General features: G+C 42.6%; 1 protein-coding gene across 6 annotated transcripts in view; it reads left to right on the top strand.

Annotated features, from left to right (window-relative positions):
* The window catches only part of LOC138764136 (PX domain-containing protein kinase-like protein), a 124,923-nt gene that overhangs the window by 36,185 nt on the left and 70,269 nt on the right, over positions 1–18,469 (top strand). Inside the window, exon 1 of one of the 6 annotated variants that reach the window (XM_069939593.1) lies at positions 12,994–13,230. The exons of the other annotated variants lie outside the window; for them this stretch is intronic. Coding sequence (XP_069795694.1) covers positions 13,129–13,230 — 102 coding nt within the window. The 5' untranslated portion in view covers positions 12,994–13,128. Of the gene's footprint in view, positions 1–12,993; positions 13,231–18,469 lie in introns of those variants that run through there. 6 annotated transcript variants of the gene reach the window in all.

Here is an 18,469-nt window from a genome sequence, read left to right as displayed (position 1 = left end):
AGTTCTTTTGTTCTTACCTCTTAAAACTTCAACAAAAACGCAGCAAAAGGTCTTTGTATTTACCACAAATTACTCTGTTGTATTATGAAGTACTGCAAGTTATAGAATGTAACAAAAATCATACAAGAACCCACCTCTGAACACAAATTATAGAACAAGTACAAAATATGGAATTCAAACTAAACTGGCAATCACATTATCCTTATTCCAAATCATACTTTGATAAATAAATACCATGCTACACATCCAGGTATCCTGTGTTTGACTCATCCCTTGACTCCCCAAATGCTCACCCACAGTTATAAATTCAAAGACTGAGGTAAATGTGTGCCTCAAGGGGAGAGAAATCTTGTTTCAGTTTAGGAAAATTATTTTAACCTATTGTTTTAAAATTACCAAAAATAATTACAAATTAAAAGGATGAGACTCCACAAGAGTAACAATTACATTTTAATTTTTGATATTCATAGTATTTACCACTTAGCCTATTGTTAAAAGAATGTGTGACTGTAAATCTAAGATTAATATGGTAAAATATGCTTGATTTTAGTCTAATTTATTTATGACTGTGGACAGCATTGAATAGAAACCATGTCACCAAAGGGGCATTTATACTAAAATGAATAGAACTGGATTTTCTATAGAAGTCTAGTTTGTACCTACTGAGCAGTACAGCAAATTCACATTATTCGTTCATGAACAAGTAGACGCTACTTTCACAAAAGAGAAACGTGGAGAGTAACATCCCAATATCTGAGTTTTATCAAAGATCTGCTCTTGATTTGAAGTTGCTATAGCAACTATTACCATGACAGCATAATATGTGTTCTTTAATAATTATATATATTCCCACCCTTGAAAAATGCACCTTTTAACCATGTACAATTCTATATTGAATACTCTTTTTTTGTATTGGCCTTTTTGGTGTTTCCTTGGCAAATTATTCTGCAAATTTATGAATCCATATCAATAAATATTTGACCAGTGATTGTGATTTTTCACAGGACTTTGTTAGTTGCTGCAATTTTTGTGCAGTAATTTTAATTCTTCCAAGAGTGGGCTGAAAGATGGCAGATGGAGTTTAATACTGATAAGTGTGAGGTACTTCATTTTGGGAAGATTAATCAAAACAGGACATATGCAGTGAAGGGGAGGTCATTGAGGAATGCAGAGGAACAGAGAGATCTTGGAATAACGGTTCATTGTTCTTTGAAAGTGAAATCTCATGTGGATAGAGTGGTGAAGGCTTTTTGTATGCTGGCCTTTATAAATCAAAGCATAGAATATAGGAGTTTGGAAGTGATGTTGAGACTATTCAAAGCATTGGTGAGGCCACATTTGGAATACTGTGTGCAATTCTGGTCCCCAAATTATAGGAAGGATATCAATAAGGTAGAGAGGTTGCAAAGAAGATTTACTAAAATGATGCCTGAATTGCAGTATCTAGAATACAAAGAAAGACTGATTAGACTGGGTCTTTATTCATTAAGAGTGTAGAAGATTGAGGGGTGATTTGACAGAGGTATTTAAAATTATGAGGGGGATTGATAGAGTAGATGGGAATGAGGGGTCATTAGCTAAGGGTTGGGGGGCAAAAGTTTAGAAGTTACGTGAGAGGGAGCTTCTTCACTCAGAGAGTGGGGGCTGAGTTGAATGACCTTCCGGAAGAGGTGATTGCAGCAAGGTCAATTTTGTCATTTAAGATAAAGTTGTATAGATGCATGGATGTGAGGGAATTGGAGGGTTATGGGCAGGGAGCAGGTAAGTGGGACTGGAGGATATCACTTAAATCGGTATGGACTAGAGGGGCCGGGATGGCCTGTTTCCATACTGTAATTGTTCCATGAAAGACCCCAACAATGAAGACGCTGTTTACATCCGGTACCGCACGGATGGCAGTCTCTTCAATCTGAGGCGCCTGCAAGCTCACACCAAGACACAAGAGAAACTTGTCCGTGAACTACTCTTTGCAGACGATGCCGCTTTAGTTGCCCATTCAGAGCCAGCTCTTCAGCGCTTGACGTCCTGCTTTGCGGAAACTGCCAAAATGTTTGGCCTGGAAGTCAGCCTGAAGAAAACTGAGGTCCTCCATCAGCCAGCTCCCCACCATGACTACCAGCCCCCCCACATCTCCATCGGGCACACAAAACTCAAAACGGTCAACCAGTTTACCTATCTCGGCTGCACCATTTCATCAGATGCAAGGATCGACAATGAGATAGAGAACAGACTCGCCAAGGCAAATAGCGCCTTTGGAAGACTACACAAAAGAGTCTGGAAAAACAACCAACTGAAAAACCTCACAAAGATAAGCGTATACAGAGCCGTTGTCATACCCACACTCCTGTTTGGCTCCGAATCATGGGTCCTCTACCGGCACCACCTACGGCTCCTAGAACGCTTCCACCAGCGTTGTCTCCGCTCCATCCTCAACATCCATTGGAGCGCTTTCATCCCTAATGTCGAAGTACTCGAGATGGCAGAGGTCGACAGCATCGAGTCCACGCTGCTGAAGATCCAGCTGCGCTGGATGGGTCACGTCTCCAGAATGGAGGACCATCGCCTTCCCAAGATCGTGTTATATGGCGAGCTCTCCACTGGCCACCGTGACAGAGGTGCACCAAAGAAAAGGTACAAGGACTGCCTAAAGAAATCTCTTGGTGCCTGCCACATTGACCACCGCCAGTGGGCTGATAACGCCTCAAACCGTGCATCTTGGCGCCTCACAGTTTGGCGGGCAGCAACCTCCTTTGAAGAAGACCGCAGAGCCCACCTCACTGACAAAAGGCAAAGGAGGAAAAACCCAACACCCAACCCCAGCCAACCAATTTTCCCCTGCAACCGCTGCAACCGTGTCTGCCTGTCCCGCATCGGACTTGTCAGCCACAAACGAGCCTGCAGCTGACGTGGACTTTTTACCCCCTCCATAAATCTTCGTCCGTGAAGCCAAGCCAAAGAAGAGATATCTATTTCTGCATTTTTCAGCACTGATATATGAGTGAAATTTCTGTATACTTGTGACTAGATGCAATATAATTGTGGGTTGCCATAAAGTATTGTAAATAAGATGCATTTATCTCATTGGGGACCAAAATTGGTTCGTGCTGGAAAATGAGCACAGGATTCACAAGCAGATGTTGGAGATAAAATGAAAAGCCCTCCACAGATTTATAGAAATGTATCTAGTTACTGATGGAAGTCAGTGTGTTTAGTGAGGTTTCAGGAAGTCATGACTAAAGACTAATGTATCTCCCTGTAATTTTCTTTGAGTTGTAGTGAGTTGAAGATGATCTCCTCTGTACCATTGGAGGGATAGAATCCACACTGTGATTCGTCATGCAGCTCTTTGGCTACTGGAGGAGGTGGTTGAGGAGGACTGGGGATGACATATGGATATCCTCTGTACTTATGTCAGTCAGATGTATTTTCTGTCACAATTACAGTAATCTCTGAAATCCCCTTTGGGATTGTTGCTTTACTAAGGCAAATAACAGAAATAGAACTATCAACAAAACATCCTTTATTGAAGGAAGTAAATGGTCAACATACAGCTATAACTAAACATGCCACTTAGCATCTTCAATTCTTAAAGGGGCACTGACACTCATAAATACTGCACAACCAATTTGGCAGTTGGCATGGGGACTACTTAGAATGGCCTGGGGGAATGATATACTCTCATGTTAAAGGGGCATATGGTGGCTGATGGAGTGGGTGAATCTACTCCTTTCCATGCTTACGCAGGGCCTCTGTGTGCTACAGTGCATAGTTTTAAGATTTTTAACACTATGCCAAATGCTCCTTTTTTCATTTTAGGTAGTCTGGACCCACTATAATTCGCCTATCGCCACAATCATCCCACAGTAGATGCAATATCGCTGGCTCTCCACTCAGCTCTGGATCACCTCAATCACAGCAATTCATACATACGGCTCCTCTTCATCAACTACAGCTCGACCTTCAATACCAGTATTCCTTCAGTGCTGGTCAAGAAGCTACAAACTCTAGGCCTCTGTACCCTCCTCTGCAATTGGATCCTTGACTTTCTCATCGGAAGACCACAGTCCGTATGAATTGGGAACAATGTCTCCTCCCCAAGGATGTGTGCTTAGCCCACTGCTCTACTCGTTATACACCCACCACTGTGTGGCCAGGCACAATTCCAGCACCACCTACAAGCTTGCTGATGACACCACAGTTGTCAGCTGGACCACAAATGACAATGAGGAAGCATAGAGGAGGGAGATAGATCAGCTCGTTGAATGGTGTAACAACAACTTTGCGCTCGACGTCAGCAAAACCAAGGAGATGATTGTGGACTTCGAGAGGAAGTCAGAAGAACATGACACAGTCTTCATCAAGGGCTCAGTCATGGAGCGGGGGTCAAGAACTTCAAATTCCTGGTTGTCAACATCTCCGAGGATCTGTCCCGGAGCCTCCATGTTGATGCGATCACAAAGAAGAGTCATGAGTGGCTATACTTTGTGAGGTGTCTGAGGAGATTCAGTATGTCTCTCTTTCTTTTTAATATATTTTTATTGAGTTTAACATAATAAGCATACATAATAAATGATGATTATAGAAGCAAATACATACCAAAGGGAGAGAAAAAACCATGAATAAGTAATAAAAAATGCATTAATAATTACTTGTGATAACTCCATCTAGTATTAAACATAATGAATGTAACCATGTCAGACCCATTATGTTATATTAAAATAATAAGGATTAAAAAAAAATTAAAAACAGATTTGGTATGTCACAGAAGACTCTCATTATCTTCTCCAGGTGTACCGTGGAGAGCATTCTGGCTGGTTGCATCACTGCCTGGTATGGAGGCGTCAAATCTCAGGACAAGAATGAACTCCAGAGGGTTGTTAACTCAGCCTGCGACATCACAAGGACCAGACTTCACTCCATCGAGGACATCTATAAGGCAATGTCCTAAAAAAGCAGCCTCTATCCTCAAAGACCCCCACCACCCAAGCCATGCCCTTTCCAATCTGCTACCATTGGGATAAAGGTGCAGGAGCCGGAGCCTGAATACAAGTACTCAACGGCTCCCTGCTGTCATCAGATTCCTGAATAATCAATGTACCATAGACACTGCCTTACATTTTGTGCCCCATTATTTTTATATTTTTTATAGTAATGTCATAAGATGGTTATAATATGAACGTTTGCACTGTGACGCTGCCACAAAACATTGAATTTCATGACTTGTTCATGACAATAAATTCTGATTCATAGGCCAGAGGATCACAAGAATCAGTAAAGATATGATTCTGACAAGATAGCATTGAGAGCTGTCTTAAATCTTTTGCTGTGTTCGCCTGGCATACTCATGGAATCATACAGCACAGAAAGAGGCCCTTTGGCCACCATGTTAATTCTGACCATCAAGTATCTTATTTTGACTGACTGATACCATTTATCAGCATTTGGTCAGTTGCCTTTTATGCTTTGGTGATTCACTTGCTCATATAGATACTTCTTAAATGGTGTGAAAATACCTGTCTTCACCACCCATTCACCCATGACGGAGCTTAGAATAGAGTGTCTGTTTTGGAATCTGGTGTTGGGACTTTGAATACTGTGGCCTGTCCATTGTATGCGACTGCATATAACAAATGTCTTAATACTCTGGATGCAGATGTTGGTTTGCTTATTCCTGTAGTGAATTTATGCAATTTGTGGAGACAACACTGATGGGTTTTAATGATTCCCTTCATGGACAGTGAAGTCCTTAATTCATTCACAAACCTGCAAACTCATTGCTTACTGTTACAAGCCCAGAGAACCCCAAAACCCAGCAGCAATAGATATTCACCAAGACAAATGATTACTTAAGCAAAAGTTGCTTTTAATTATCTTTAAACATGAAAACAGAATCACACTTTAACTTGTCACTATTAACTTAACTAACCTAACTTAACTCCTTTCTAATTCTAAGCGCACATGTATGTAATGTGTGTGTGCAAGTTCAGAAAAGTTATTTAATTCACAGTCCAATCTCACTTCTCATTCCTCCAAGTTCACTGGTTGCAGGCAATTCTTATAGTATGCACAGAATTTAACGTTGATGAAGTTCACCAGGCTTTGATGCTCGAAAGGTAAATGGTTACCGCTCAGGAAGATTTTTGTCGGTTTTCAGAGAGAGATTTGTTGTTCCTGGACACAAACTGATTCCTTTTAATCAGCCACTTTAATGTCTTGCTGAAGAAACTTGCCCCATCAGGGTTTTCCAGATGATAACCTCTCTCTTTCAGGTCACCACAGAGTTCCTTTTTGTTTCTCCTATTTCAAGTGAAACATTCGGCAGCCAGTCCCCTCCTTTTGTATGAACCACAAGGGCTGAATAACTTGTCTTGCAAATGGGGTTTTTTCCACAAGCTTGCCAGCTTGTCCTGTTCCAGTCCCAGATGCTACTGCTGACTGTAACACTGTAGAACTGATCTCTCTCTCAGAGAGAAAGCCTGTTTTTCTCTCTCTACTTTTAAAACCACATGACCATCCTAGAACAGCAAGTTCCCTTTCGGACTATCTGCTGCTCTGACAAGCTCTTTCATCTGTTGCCTTTTTGTAAACAAGACTATATTAGTGAGGTCTCTTGGGCACTCTCCAAAGCTTTTGCAAAGGTTCTTGGAGCCTGCCTGTCTAGCATTAGCAGTGCTCCAGTATTTTAGGTAAGATCTGTTTTAAAGTGTTTGTATGTGATGTACACTAAAAAAAGTGCCCCAATTTATCTCCCCAAAACATTATCTATAATCTGTCACACTACATCTTGGTCAGTATTTCAAGGAATCTTGGAGATATTGTACATCTTCAACACAGGACATACATCCCTCGGCAATAACCATCGATGGATCACCCTGCTTTCTGGCCTAGGGATAGTCATCACCGTAATCCTCAGATGACTCACAGACTGGATTCTATCCAGACAGTTGTGATGGATTATGCTATATTTTATATGATGTATAGATTTTTTTTGTAGATAGATTGTGGGGTTTTAGGTCACAAACAGATACAAAGACTTCAAAACAGATCTCATTTTAAGAGGAGTCACGTGATGGAGTAGTGGCCGGACGGTGAACTCTACCCTCTCCAGAAAAGTCGGGAAAAACAAAGGAAAACACAAAGGCACAGAAATAAAAGTTACAGAAAAGTGAGTATAAAGGTGGAAAGAAGATGGCGACAAAAAAAGAAAAATCAAAATCAACGATAAGAAGAGAGGAAGAGAAGACAACGGAGGAAAAAGGTGAAGGCCTTACCTGTCCGAAGAGGCCCGCTGCGGAGAGAGAAACCCGCTCCCTCAGGTCGGTAAATAATGGACTACAAAAATGGCTCGCTGAGCCGAGTAAAAGTGCGCAACCGCGCATGAAAAAAAACACACCGACGGGAGGGGGGACCAGCTGGGGAGTCGATCTCCACAGCCGGCAACGACAGCTGCAGAACACCTGCAGCAAGAAGAGACCACAGAAGACAATAGAAACAAGAAAGAAGAGAAGGAAAGGGCAACAAAGAAACAACAGATGGCCAACCCAGAGGAAGAAGAAGAGGAAGAGGAAGAGTACAGTGAAATAGAAGAAGAAAAGAAAGGCAAGATAAAGGAGGTACTTTCTCTTATTAAGGGATACATGGAGTCATTTAAAGAATGGCAAACACAGGAATTTAAGGATTTAAGAAAAAGAATAAACAACACAGAAGAGAAAATGAATAAAATAGATATGACCTTAACAGAAATGGGAAAGAAAATGGACAAGATGGAAGAGCGGGCAGTAGCAGCAGAAATGGAGGTAGAAGACTTAAAAAAGAAATTGGAGGAATCTAATAAAAAAACTAAAGAGACACAAGAACTACTAGCTCAAAAAATAGATACAATGGAAAATTATAACAGAAGAAATAACATAAAGATAGTGGGCCTTAAGGAAGATGAAGAAGGCAAGAATATGAGGGAGTTTATAAAAGAGTGGATCCCTAAGACCCTAGGATGTCCAGAACTACAGCATGAAATGGAAATAGAAAGGGCACATAGAGTATTGGCCTCTAAACCACAACCACAACAAAAACCAAGATCTATCGTAGTAAAATTCCTAAGATATACTACAAGAGAAAAGGTACTGGAGAAGACAATGGAAAAAGTAAGAGAGGGCAACAAACCACTGGAGTATAAAGGGCAAAAAATCTTCATTTATCCAGATATAAGTTTTGAACTCCTAAAGAAGAGAAAAGAGTTCAATACAGCAAAGGCGATTTTATGGAAGAAAGGGTATAAATTTATACTAAAGCATCCAGCGGTATTGAAAATATTTATTCCAGGACAACAAAACAGACTATTCTCGGATCCAGAAGAAGCACGAAAATTTGCAGAACAATTACAAAAATAGACTGAGGGAGGAAGACGGGTAATGAGAGTAAAAATGATCAAGATTGATATGTATGTGGGTAAAGACAAAAATAGACTGAGGGATGAAGACGGGTAATGAGAGTAAAAATGCTCACGATTGATATGTATGCGGGTAAAGAGGTATAAGAGTGAATAGAGACAATGTGCGTACGTGAATGTATCGGTACTTAGAGGAAAATATAGATAGTATAGACAAGAATTAATAAGGGATGGTAATGGAATAGAGAGAATAAGGAGGGAATTAAAAGAGTGACCTTTGTGACATATGAAAAGTGAAATCTTTTCTGGGGGGGGTTGGGTGGGGGGAAATAGCGGTCACTGCAAAATCAGTTGACGCTTGCGAGTGGATTCGCAAATCCAAATGGAGAGGGGAGATGTGGTTGTCCGACAAGGGATAAAGGACAACTCAGGAGGGGAAGGGGAGATTGGGGATAAAGAAGATAGAAATAGGAGAATAAGGAAAATGTTGGATGTTGTAGGAATGTTGTCTTATAAAGAGTTGAAAATAAGAAAACAGAAATGGAAAAGGAGGAAAGGTAATGATGGAAAAACGGAAAAAGAAGATAAACAAAATATAAAAGGGCTACGCTGAACTATATGACTTTAAATATTAATGGAATACATAACCAAATCAAAAGGAAGAAACTACTAAATTTAAATGAATAAATGTATTCCATTAGAAAAAATAACATATAGGTTAAGAAATAATATTGAAATATTTGAACAAGTATGGGAGCCTTACATTAGATACAATAGCGAAAATCTACCGGGGACAAAAATTACCTAAGTTAATGGAAGGAGAAGGAAAGAAAAGAATGGACTCAGTAGAATTTCTGGTGTATTTTTGTTGAATGACAACATTGTCTGACTGGCTTAATGCAACCTAGATTGTATACCTAAAATGGATGAGGGGGGGGGGGTGGGGGGGTGGCTTGGGAGGAGGGAGGGGGGGGGGAGAAAAAGTCACTGTATATGTGTGAAAAAGAAATAGTGTATATCATGGCTAATGTGATTTATGGTGTGAAAAATAAAAAATTTAAAAAAAAACAGATCTCATTTTAAAATGCAAGAGTTATGCCAAAGGTGATGCCTACAAGTCTGCAAAAGACAATAGACTCCTGTGCTGACAATGAAGTGCAAATGGAAGGGCCCATTTCAGGAAACTGATAAGATCTCTCATGAATTGATTTTGGGAAACAGGAAGCTAAGTGTGACGGAGAGAGAGAGAGACTGCTGGTTTTCTGCAGTGGTTTTTGGAAATTTGTTTGAAACCCCATTTTGAAGATGGGTTGTGAGTTCATTCTGTTCAAAGCCCTTGTGGTCCATACAAGAGGAGATGGTTGGCTGTATAATGTTTTGCCTGAGATAAGAGAAACAGAAAAATAACTCTGTGGTGACCTGAAAGTTTCTTCGGCAAGACACTGAAGTGGTTGATCAGAAGGAATCAGTTTGTGTGTCTCTCTCTCTAAAAACCTGCAAGAACCTTTCTGAGCGGTAACCATTTACCTTTCAAGGACCAAAGCCTGGTGAAGATTCATAAATGTTAAATTCTGTGCACAGTATAAGAATTGCCTGATACCAGTGAGCTTGGAGGAGTGAGAAGTGAGATTGGACTGTGAATCAAAGAACTTTTCTGCCACAAAACACTGAATTTCATGATTTGTTTATGACAATAAATTCTAATTCATATGCCAGAGGATCCCAAGAATCAGTTAAGATGTGTTCCAGTCCCAGCTGCTGCTTTTGACTGTAGCACTGTAGAACTGATCTCTCTCTCAGAGAGAAAGCCTGTTTTTCTCTATCTGCTTGCAAAACCTCATGACCCTCTTAGAACACCAATTCCCTTCCAGACTTGCTGCTGCTCTAACAAGCTCTTTCATCTGTTGCCTACACGTGCACTTAGAATTAGGAGAGGGTTAAGTTAAGTTGATAGTAATAAAGTTTGATCCTGTTTTTATGTTTAAAGAAAATTAAAAGTAACTTTTGTTTAAGTAACTATTTGTCTTGGTGAATATCTATTGCTTCTGGATTTTGGGGTCCTCTGGGCCTATCACAGAGTGGACTTGATCTTCACCACATCACAATTCCAAGAAAAATGCAAGGGGCCATATCAGCAGTATATCTGATCATTTGCAATCTCATCAAAGCCTTGACTTCATAAAGGGCCCATCTCAATTTGGCTCAAGTAAATCTGTCTCCATTGAGAATTTATATATGGAGGAAACAAAATCAAAGCTCAGAATTTAAGAGTTTAAATTGATTTAAAATAGCATCAGTACTGCATTGAACAATTTCCCAAACATGTATTTATCAAAACAGCTATAGATGATTGAGTTTCCACCAAATCGCTCAGAGTTTTCCCTAATATGAAGCCCTGGATAAACAATGAATTCTGAAACTTACTGAGAGCCAGATCACAGGCATTTAAGTCTGAAATCTGGATCATTACAGAAGGAGGGGGTATTTTTATGAGCCCAGAGGACCCCAAAACCCAGCAGCAATAGATATTCACCAAGACAAATGGTTACTTAAACAAAAGTTGCTTTCAATTATCTTTAAAGGTGAAAATAGAATCAAACTTTAACTTATCACTATTGACTTACTTAACCCCCTTCTAATTCTAATTGCACGTGTATGTAATGTGTGTTCTTTGGTTCGCAGTCCAAACTCACTTCTCATTCCTCCAAGTTCACTGGTTGGAGGCTGTTCTATTACTGTGCAGAGAATTTAACATTTAATGAATTTCACCAGACTCTGATGCTTGAAAGGTAAATGGTTACTGCTCAGGAAGGTTCCTGTCGGTTTTCAGAGAGAGACTTGTGGTACGCTGGACACCCAGCCACTTCAGTGTTTTGCCAAAGAAACTTGCCCCCTCAGGGTTCTCCAGATGATAACCTTTTTCTTTCAGGTCACCACAGAGTTCCTTCTGTGAATAACTTGTCTTGCAAATGGGTTTTTTCCCCACAAGCTTTACGTTCCTGTACCTTTTCCCCAATGGTAGCAGCGTGAAGAGGGCATGACCTGGGTGGTGGGGGTCTTTGAGGATGAAGGCTGCTTTTTTTAAATATATAAAGACTTTTAAAAAATATATATAATGTCTAATGTTTCACTTGCAATAAGAGTTTCTCTTATTGCAAGTGAAACATTAGACATCCAGTCCTCTCTTCTTGCATGAACCACAAAGGCTTTGACCAGGCTGAACTAAGCACTCACAACCTGTCTTCCAAATGGGGATTTTCCACAAGCTTGCCAGCTTGTCCTGTTCCAGTCCCAGCTGCTGTTGCTGACTGCAACACTGCAGAAGTGATCGCTCTCTGAGAGAAAAGCCTGTTTGACTCCTCTCTTCTCGGACCCTCCTAGAACAGCAAGTTCCCCTCCAGACTGTCTGCCACTCCGACAAGCTCTTTCATCTGGTGCCTTTTTGTAAACAACAATCCATACTTGGGCACCCTCCAAAGCACTTGCAATGGCTGTGGGGCCCGAAATGTCTAGCATTAGCGGAGCGCCAGTATTTCAAATAAGATCTGTTTTAAAGCGTCTGTATGTGACCTACACTAACATACCGTTCCCAATTTATCTCCCCAAAACATATCTAGATACTCTGCCACAGTACTTTAACGTTCAGTGTGGTCTCCTCAACCAAACATTAGGGCACCGAGTCTCCATTTCGAACGAATCCATAATGTTTTTGGATGCCCTTCAAGTCCATTACAAGTCCTTCAACAGCAACATCTCTAGTTCTCCAGTTTTCATTGTGGAGTTCCACTGGGACTGAAGGTCATCAAATTTTGGAGGGATGGAAGCTGTCTTCTCTGATCTTTGCAGAATGGCTCATGTAATTTCTTCCTACATTAATTCGACGTTGAGCATTATCTCCCGCCAGTGTGAGAAACAGAAGTACTTTCACAGAATTTGCTCGAGACAAAAATTGAGAACAAAGAACATTTATTATACAACAATGCAAAGTTGGGTGCTTCCCCTTGCCCTGGGAATACACACACATACTGGGGCTCACCCAACTTTTATACAGTTCATTTCAGTGTAGAGGTACCCTCCCCCCCCCCCCCCCTAACATTCTTCTGCCTCCTGGATAAGTTTGGCATTAGGCAATCCTGTCTGCCTACGTGCTGTTTCTGTGAACTTGGAGGACCAGGGGGTATCCTGTCTGTGGTCCCATCATGTCATTGTCCTATTCACCTGCCTTTGTCCTTATTCACACCTTCCCAACCCTCAGGGCTTACTAACTCTTATATGCAGAACTTGCTGACTCTCTCTAAGGCTAGAAGACCCTTACCTTATTCAGACTAACTTTACTTCCTACATTCTATTATCTACCCTTATCCTATTCATACTGGCTTTATTCATTACACATATATCCATACTAGCTTTCTTCATCTCTCATATTTTCATAGTAGTTTTACTCAACTCTCACACCAGCAACTTGTCGGGAAGTGATGCGAATGGCCGCATATTTAGTTTATAAATAACTTCCCAGTTCGCCCGACGCAAGCAGCTGACCAGAAACTCTGGCGATCTGACTTCCCGGTTCGCCGTGCGCGGGTTGGCTGCTGGAGCCGCCGCGCCATTCTGGGCGGAGCTTTCAGCGGCGAGCGTCAGCGACGGGCTGTAGGACCCCGCGGACCGGGGCAGCTGCAGCTCCCGGCCGGGCGCGCTGGCAGTCGGCGGCTGTTCTCCCCTCGCGTGCTCGCCGGAGCCGCGCAATGGCGCTGATGGAGAAGAGAAGCCCGGGGAAGGTGCTGCTGGACGACACGGTGCCGCTGACGTGCGTCATCGAAGCCAGTCAAAACCTCCAGTCGCACACGGTGAGTGTCGACCCCGGCGTTAGGCCGCCGCCCCAGAGCCTGGCATCCCCTCGGCTGCTGGTTGCCAAGGGCGGGGGGGGGGGGGGGGGGGAAGCGATGATTCCCCATTGACTCCGTCGCTGGGGCACGGGCAGTGTTTCCGGGCAGCAGTCGGCGGAGCCTCGCTGTTAACGTGCAGCGGCCAGTCATTGCTGTGCATTGCGCTCGGTGCCCAGGATCTGCTGCATGGGAACTGTTGCACAATTCCTGGATCCGTAAAGGGTTGCACCATCACCAGATCGTGCTGGCTTTTGCAATTTAGAGCCCACCCCGTTCATTGCCTTCTGTATTTCCCCGGAGGTAATTGTGTCAGACCTCTCTCTCTGTGTGTGTGTGTGTGTGTGTGTGCGTGTGCGTGCGCGCTAATTTTCCCTTATTTGCAGTCCTTGTTGCTTAAAAGTAGTTGCCTAAAGGTGGTGGAGTGTGGTCGGATTAATTCTGCCAATAGCCACCCATAATGATGCAGGTCCTGTACCTGTGTTGCTTCAGGACAGCTTGACCGCTTTGTGCAAATTCGCCTTTACGGAGAAACCTGGGTTCGCTTTTACGAAAGGATTTCCACTTTTACGAAAAAGTGGGGCGAAAGCGGCGAGCCGAGTGTGTGTGTGTGTGTGTGTGTTCCGAGCAGCTCCTTCTCCAGGACATGAGATGTCAATGGATGACCACCTCTCTCTCTCCTCTCTCTCTCCTCTCTCTCTCTCCTCTCTCTCTCTCTCTCTCCCTCTCTCTCTCCCCCCCCCCCTCCCCCCCTCCCTCCCTCCCTCTCTCCTACATCCCAGTCTCCTGAACCTCCCAAGGACCCCAACTTCCTTCTCCGGGACATGAGATGTCAATGGATGACCACCTCTCTCTCTCTCTCTCTCTCTCTCTCTCCCCCTCCCTCCCTCTCTCCTACATCCCAGTTTCCTGAACCTCCCAAGGACCCCAACTTCCTTCTCCGGGACATGAGATGTCAATGGATGACCACCTCTCTCTCTCTCTTTTCTCTCTCTCTCTCTCTTTCCCCCTCCCTCCCTCTCTCCTACATCCCAGTCTCCTGAACCTCCCAAGGACCCCAATTTCCTTCTCCGGGACATGAGATGTCAATGGATGACCACCTCTCTCTCTCTCTCTCTCTCTCTCTCTCTCTCTCTCTCTCTCTTTTCTCTCTCTCTCTCCCTCCCTCTCTCCTACATCCCAGTTTCCTGAACCTCCCAAGGACCCCAACTTCCTTCTCCGGGACATGAGATGTCAATGGATGACCACCTCTCTCTCTCTCTTTTCTCTCTCTCTCTCTTTCCCCCTCCCTCCCTCTCTCCTACATCCTAGTCTCCTGAACCTCCCAAGGACCCCAATTTCCTTCTCCGGGACATGAGATGTCAATGGATGACCACCTCTCTCTCTCTCTCTTTTCTCTCTCTCTCTCTCTCTCCCCCTCCCTCCCTCTCTCCTACATCCCAGTCTCCTGAACCTCCCAAGGACCCCAACTTCCTTCTCCAGGACATGAGATGTCAATGGATGATCACCTCTCTCTCTCTCTCTCCCCCCCTCCTTCCCTCTCTCCTACATGCTTTTAATAAATGTTAGTGTTATTTTAGGTTTTGTGAGTTATTTGATAGGGTAGCTTTTGGATCTGGGAATGCTCAAAAAGGTTTCCCAAAGAAACTAAAAGCTTCTTCGCTTTTACGCCATTTCGGCTTACGAAAGGTTCCGTAGGAATGTTCTCGTTTCTTAAAGTGGGGTATACCTGACATTAATAGTTATTCAACACCTAAGTAGTCCAAGACCATTCAATGCTCGGTTTGCACAATTGAAATGTCTTTTTTTGTCACTAACTGCAACTGTGAATGTTTATCTACCTACTTTTTTTTCTAACTTGGCATATTGTGGTAATTTAGTGTAGTTGGTGAATCTTGCATACCTGTTTGGCTGCAGCAAGTCAGAATGTTCGTACACCTCAACATTGTATATGACAATAAACTCATTATTCAATTAAAAACCACTTTTGGTGTAGAATTTATGTTTCTCTGGATCACTTGGAAAACAGCAATTCATACATATGGCTACTCTTCATAGACTTCAGCTGGGCCTTTAATACCATTATTCCCTCAGTGCTGGTCAAGAAGCTACAAACTCTGGGCCTCTGTACCCTCCTCTGCCACTGGATCCTTGACTTTCTCATTGGAAAACCACAGTCAGAATGAATTGGGGGAAATAAATGGCGTCTCCTCACTGATCACCCACACCAGCGCACCCCCAAGGATGCGTGCTTCGCCCACTACTCTACTCATTATACACCCACGACTGTGGCCAGGCACAATTCCAATGCCATCTACAAGTTTACTGATGACACCACAGTTGTCGGCAGAATCACCAATGGCAATGAGGAAGTGTACAGGAGGGAGAGAGATCAGGTTGTTGAATGGTATAATACTTACAACCTTGCACTCAACATCAGTAAAACCAAGGAGATGATTATGGACCAGGAGGAAGTCAGGGGAACACGACTCAGTCCTCATTGAGAGCTCAGTAGTGGAGAGAGTCAAGAATTTCAAATTCCTGGGTGTCAGCATCTCCAAGGATCTGTCCTGGAGCCTCCACATTGATGCAATCACAAAGAAGGCTCACCAGTGGCTATACTTTGTGAGGCGTTCAAGGAGATTCAATATGTCACTGAAGATTCTTGTCAATGTCTACAGGTGTACAGTGGAGAGCATTCTGGCTGGTTGCATCACTGCCTGGTATGGAGGTGCCAACTCAGGACAAAAATAAACTCCAGAGGATTGGTAACTCGGCCTGGAACATCATAGGTACCAGACTTCACTCCGTCAAGGACATCTACAGGACACGGAGTCTTTATATATTTAAAAAAAGCAGCCTTCATCCTCAAAGACCCCCACCACCCAGGTCATGCCCTCTTCACTCTGCTACCATTGGGGAAAAGGTACAGGAACATAAAGATGAGCACTCAACACCACAAGGACAGCTTCTTCCCCGCGGCCATCAGATTCCTGAATAATCAATGAACCAAAGACATGGCCTCACTTTTCCTGCACTATTATTGTTATTTTATATAGTAATTTTGTAAGATGGTTGTAATATGTATCTTTGCTCTATGACGCTGCCACAAAACACCATATTTCATGACTTGTTCATGACAGTAAATCCTGATTCTGATTTAAGTTTCGCAAAGCATTTTTTTTGTCTCAACAATAGAACTGGAACTGCCCTAATGAAAGTCTTAAATAGTATCTTTGTGAGTGATCTTACTTCCATTGACTTTTTTTCAGCTTTTGATATTGCTGGCCATTCTGGCTTGCATTGGACCAGTGGGTTTCAACCTTTTTCTTTCCACTCACATCCCACTTTAAGTAATCCCCATGCCATCAGTGCTCTGTCATTAGTAAGAGATTACTTAAGGTGGTATGTGAGTGGGAAGGGAAGGTTGAGAACCACAGCTCTTGACCCAATTGTTACTGAAATATTTTGCTTAAGAAAAATTCTCTTTGGCCCATTTCCTTTGGAGTTCTGAAACCGTGCCCAATACGAGTCAATTAGGTACGTTTAAAACAGTGGTTTGCAAATTTTTTCTTTCCACCCACCTACTACCTTAAGCAATCCCTTACTAATCACAGAGTCCTATGGCATAGGGATTGCTTAAAATGTTATGTGAGTGGAAAGAAAAAGGGTGAGAACCACTGCATTAGACCCTTTAAAATTGCAGCACTTGGGTAGCCTTCCTGGGATCTGGGTGCGATTACTGGGGCTGGAAGCACCTTTCAAATCGCAGTGGGATCTACCCATTAAGTCGGTAACCAGACGATTTAAGAGGCATCGCGCCCCCGCGATGATGTTACAAATGATGCGTCACGGACTCAGTGCAAGTACTGCTGAAAGTTAAGGATCAAAGTCCAAATGGTGAATGGGTAGGATGTTCAGATGCCGACTGCCATGTGACGCACGCACGCAAGCACTGACATCACCGGAATAAGTGGGTTGGACATTTTCCTTTACAAACTGGCCGTAGACAAGACCTAGGTAAGTTTTACTGGGTTTCCTGATTTCCTTGGAGGTACGTCACCGACCTGGTTGTGTTCCAACGGGTTGATCTGGTTGGACCCTTTCTAACTGTCACGTAACTGTGGCGCTGTGTAAATTGCCCGATTATCCCCATTTTACATGGCACTTTGAAAGAGCCTTATTGTTTCTCATCTGACTATAGCACTTTCCTTTATTTGCATTGAAATGCCATGCACAGCATTTTGATGTATAGGTACTCCTGACTTGCATCTTATTTGACTTGTGTCCATCTGCACACATGACCAAATTTAAAAAAAAAAGAAAAAAAAAATATAATTTATGGGGTTTATGTTGCATCCCTGTTACAGTTTGTCAAATCAAGGCATGCCATGCAAGAGCCAAAATGTCCATACTTGCCTTGTAATTTGGCGACCCAGGGTCGCAGCCATCTCGATTACTGTGCAAGTGTGTTAGTCTTTGGTTGGCACATGCCTATTGGAGTTCGGTTGGCGCATGTAGGAAAGTAAGCGCCCTGGCGATATTGAATTCGTGCCCTTAACTCCTGTGCATGGGTCAACCGAAGACTAACGCACGCGCACAGGAATCAAGATGTAATTGTTAGAAGGTTACAATCCCTGGGGTTAGGTGGGAGAAAGTGTTCGGCATGGACCAGAAGGGCCAAGTTGGCCTGTTTCTGTGCTTTAAATGTTATATGGTTATAAGGAGCTGAAAAAAAGTACAGAAATTTTGCATCAAAAGTTGAAATTATAAAATAGCTTTATTGTTCTAAAAACATAACTTAAAAAGAGCAGAGGCTATCATTAATAACATTGATGCTGGATTTCTTGTCATTGTCAAGATGGGAAGTAATTATGTTGCAGAAATGAAAGTGAAATTAATATGTCTCAGTAAAACAAAATTAGAAAATACATTTACTCACTGGTTTCTCCAGAATGCCATTTATTACTTGCTTTATTTAAATATATCGGGAAAATGTCCTGAGGTTAGCAAAGTTTGAATTTGTGTACTAGTAATAGTTTACAAATTTTTGCTTCTGCTTAACCACAAGCATCGTTTTTAAGTTTACGATTACTTGTCAAGTACAGTGAGCAGTTCTTCTGTGAGCAGTCTAACATTTGTTACACTGCAGACCAGCGTCAATAGAAATTCACCAAGAGACTGATATTGTTTTTATTTTAAA

Source organism: Narcine bancroftii, chromosome 5 (genome assembly GCF_036971445.1).
Source record: "Narcine bancroftii isolate sNarBan1 chromosome 5, sNarBan1.hap1, whole genome shotgun sequence".
Taxonomy (NCBI): Eukaryota; Metazoa; Chordata; class Chondrichthyes; order Torpediniformes; family Narcinidae; genus Narcine; species Narcine bancroftii.
Note: the sequence above shows the minus strand (reverse complement) of the source record. Positions and strands in the feature narration are given on the sequence as shown.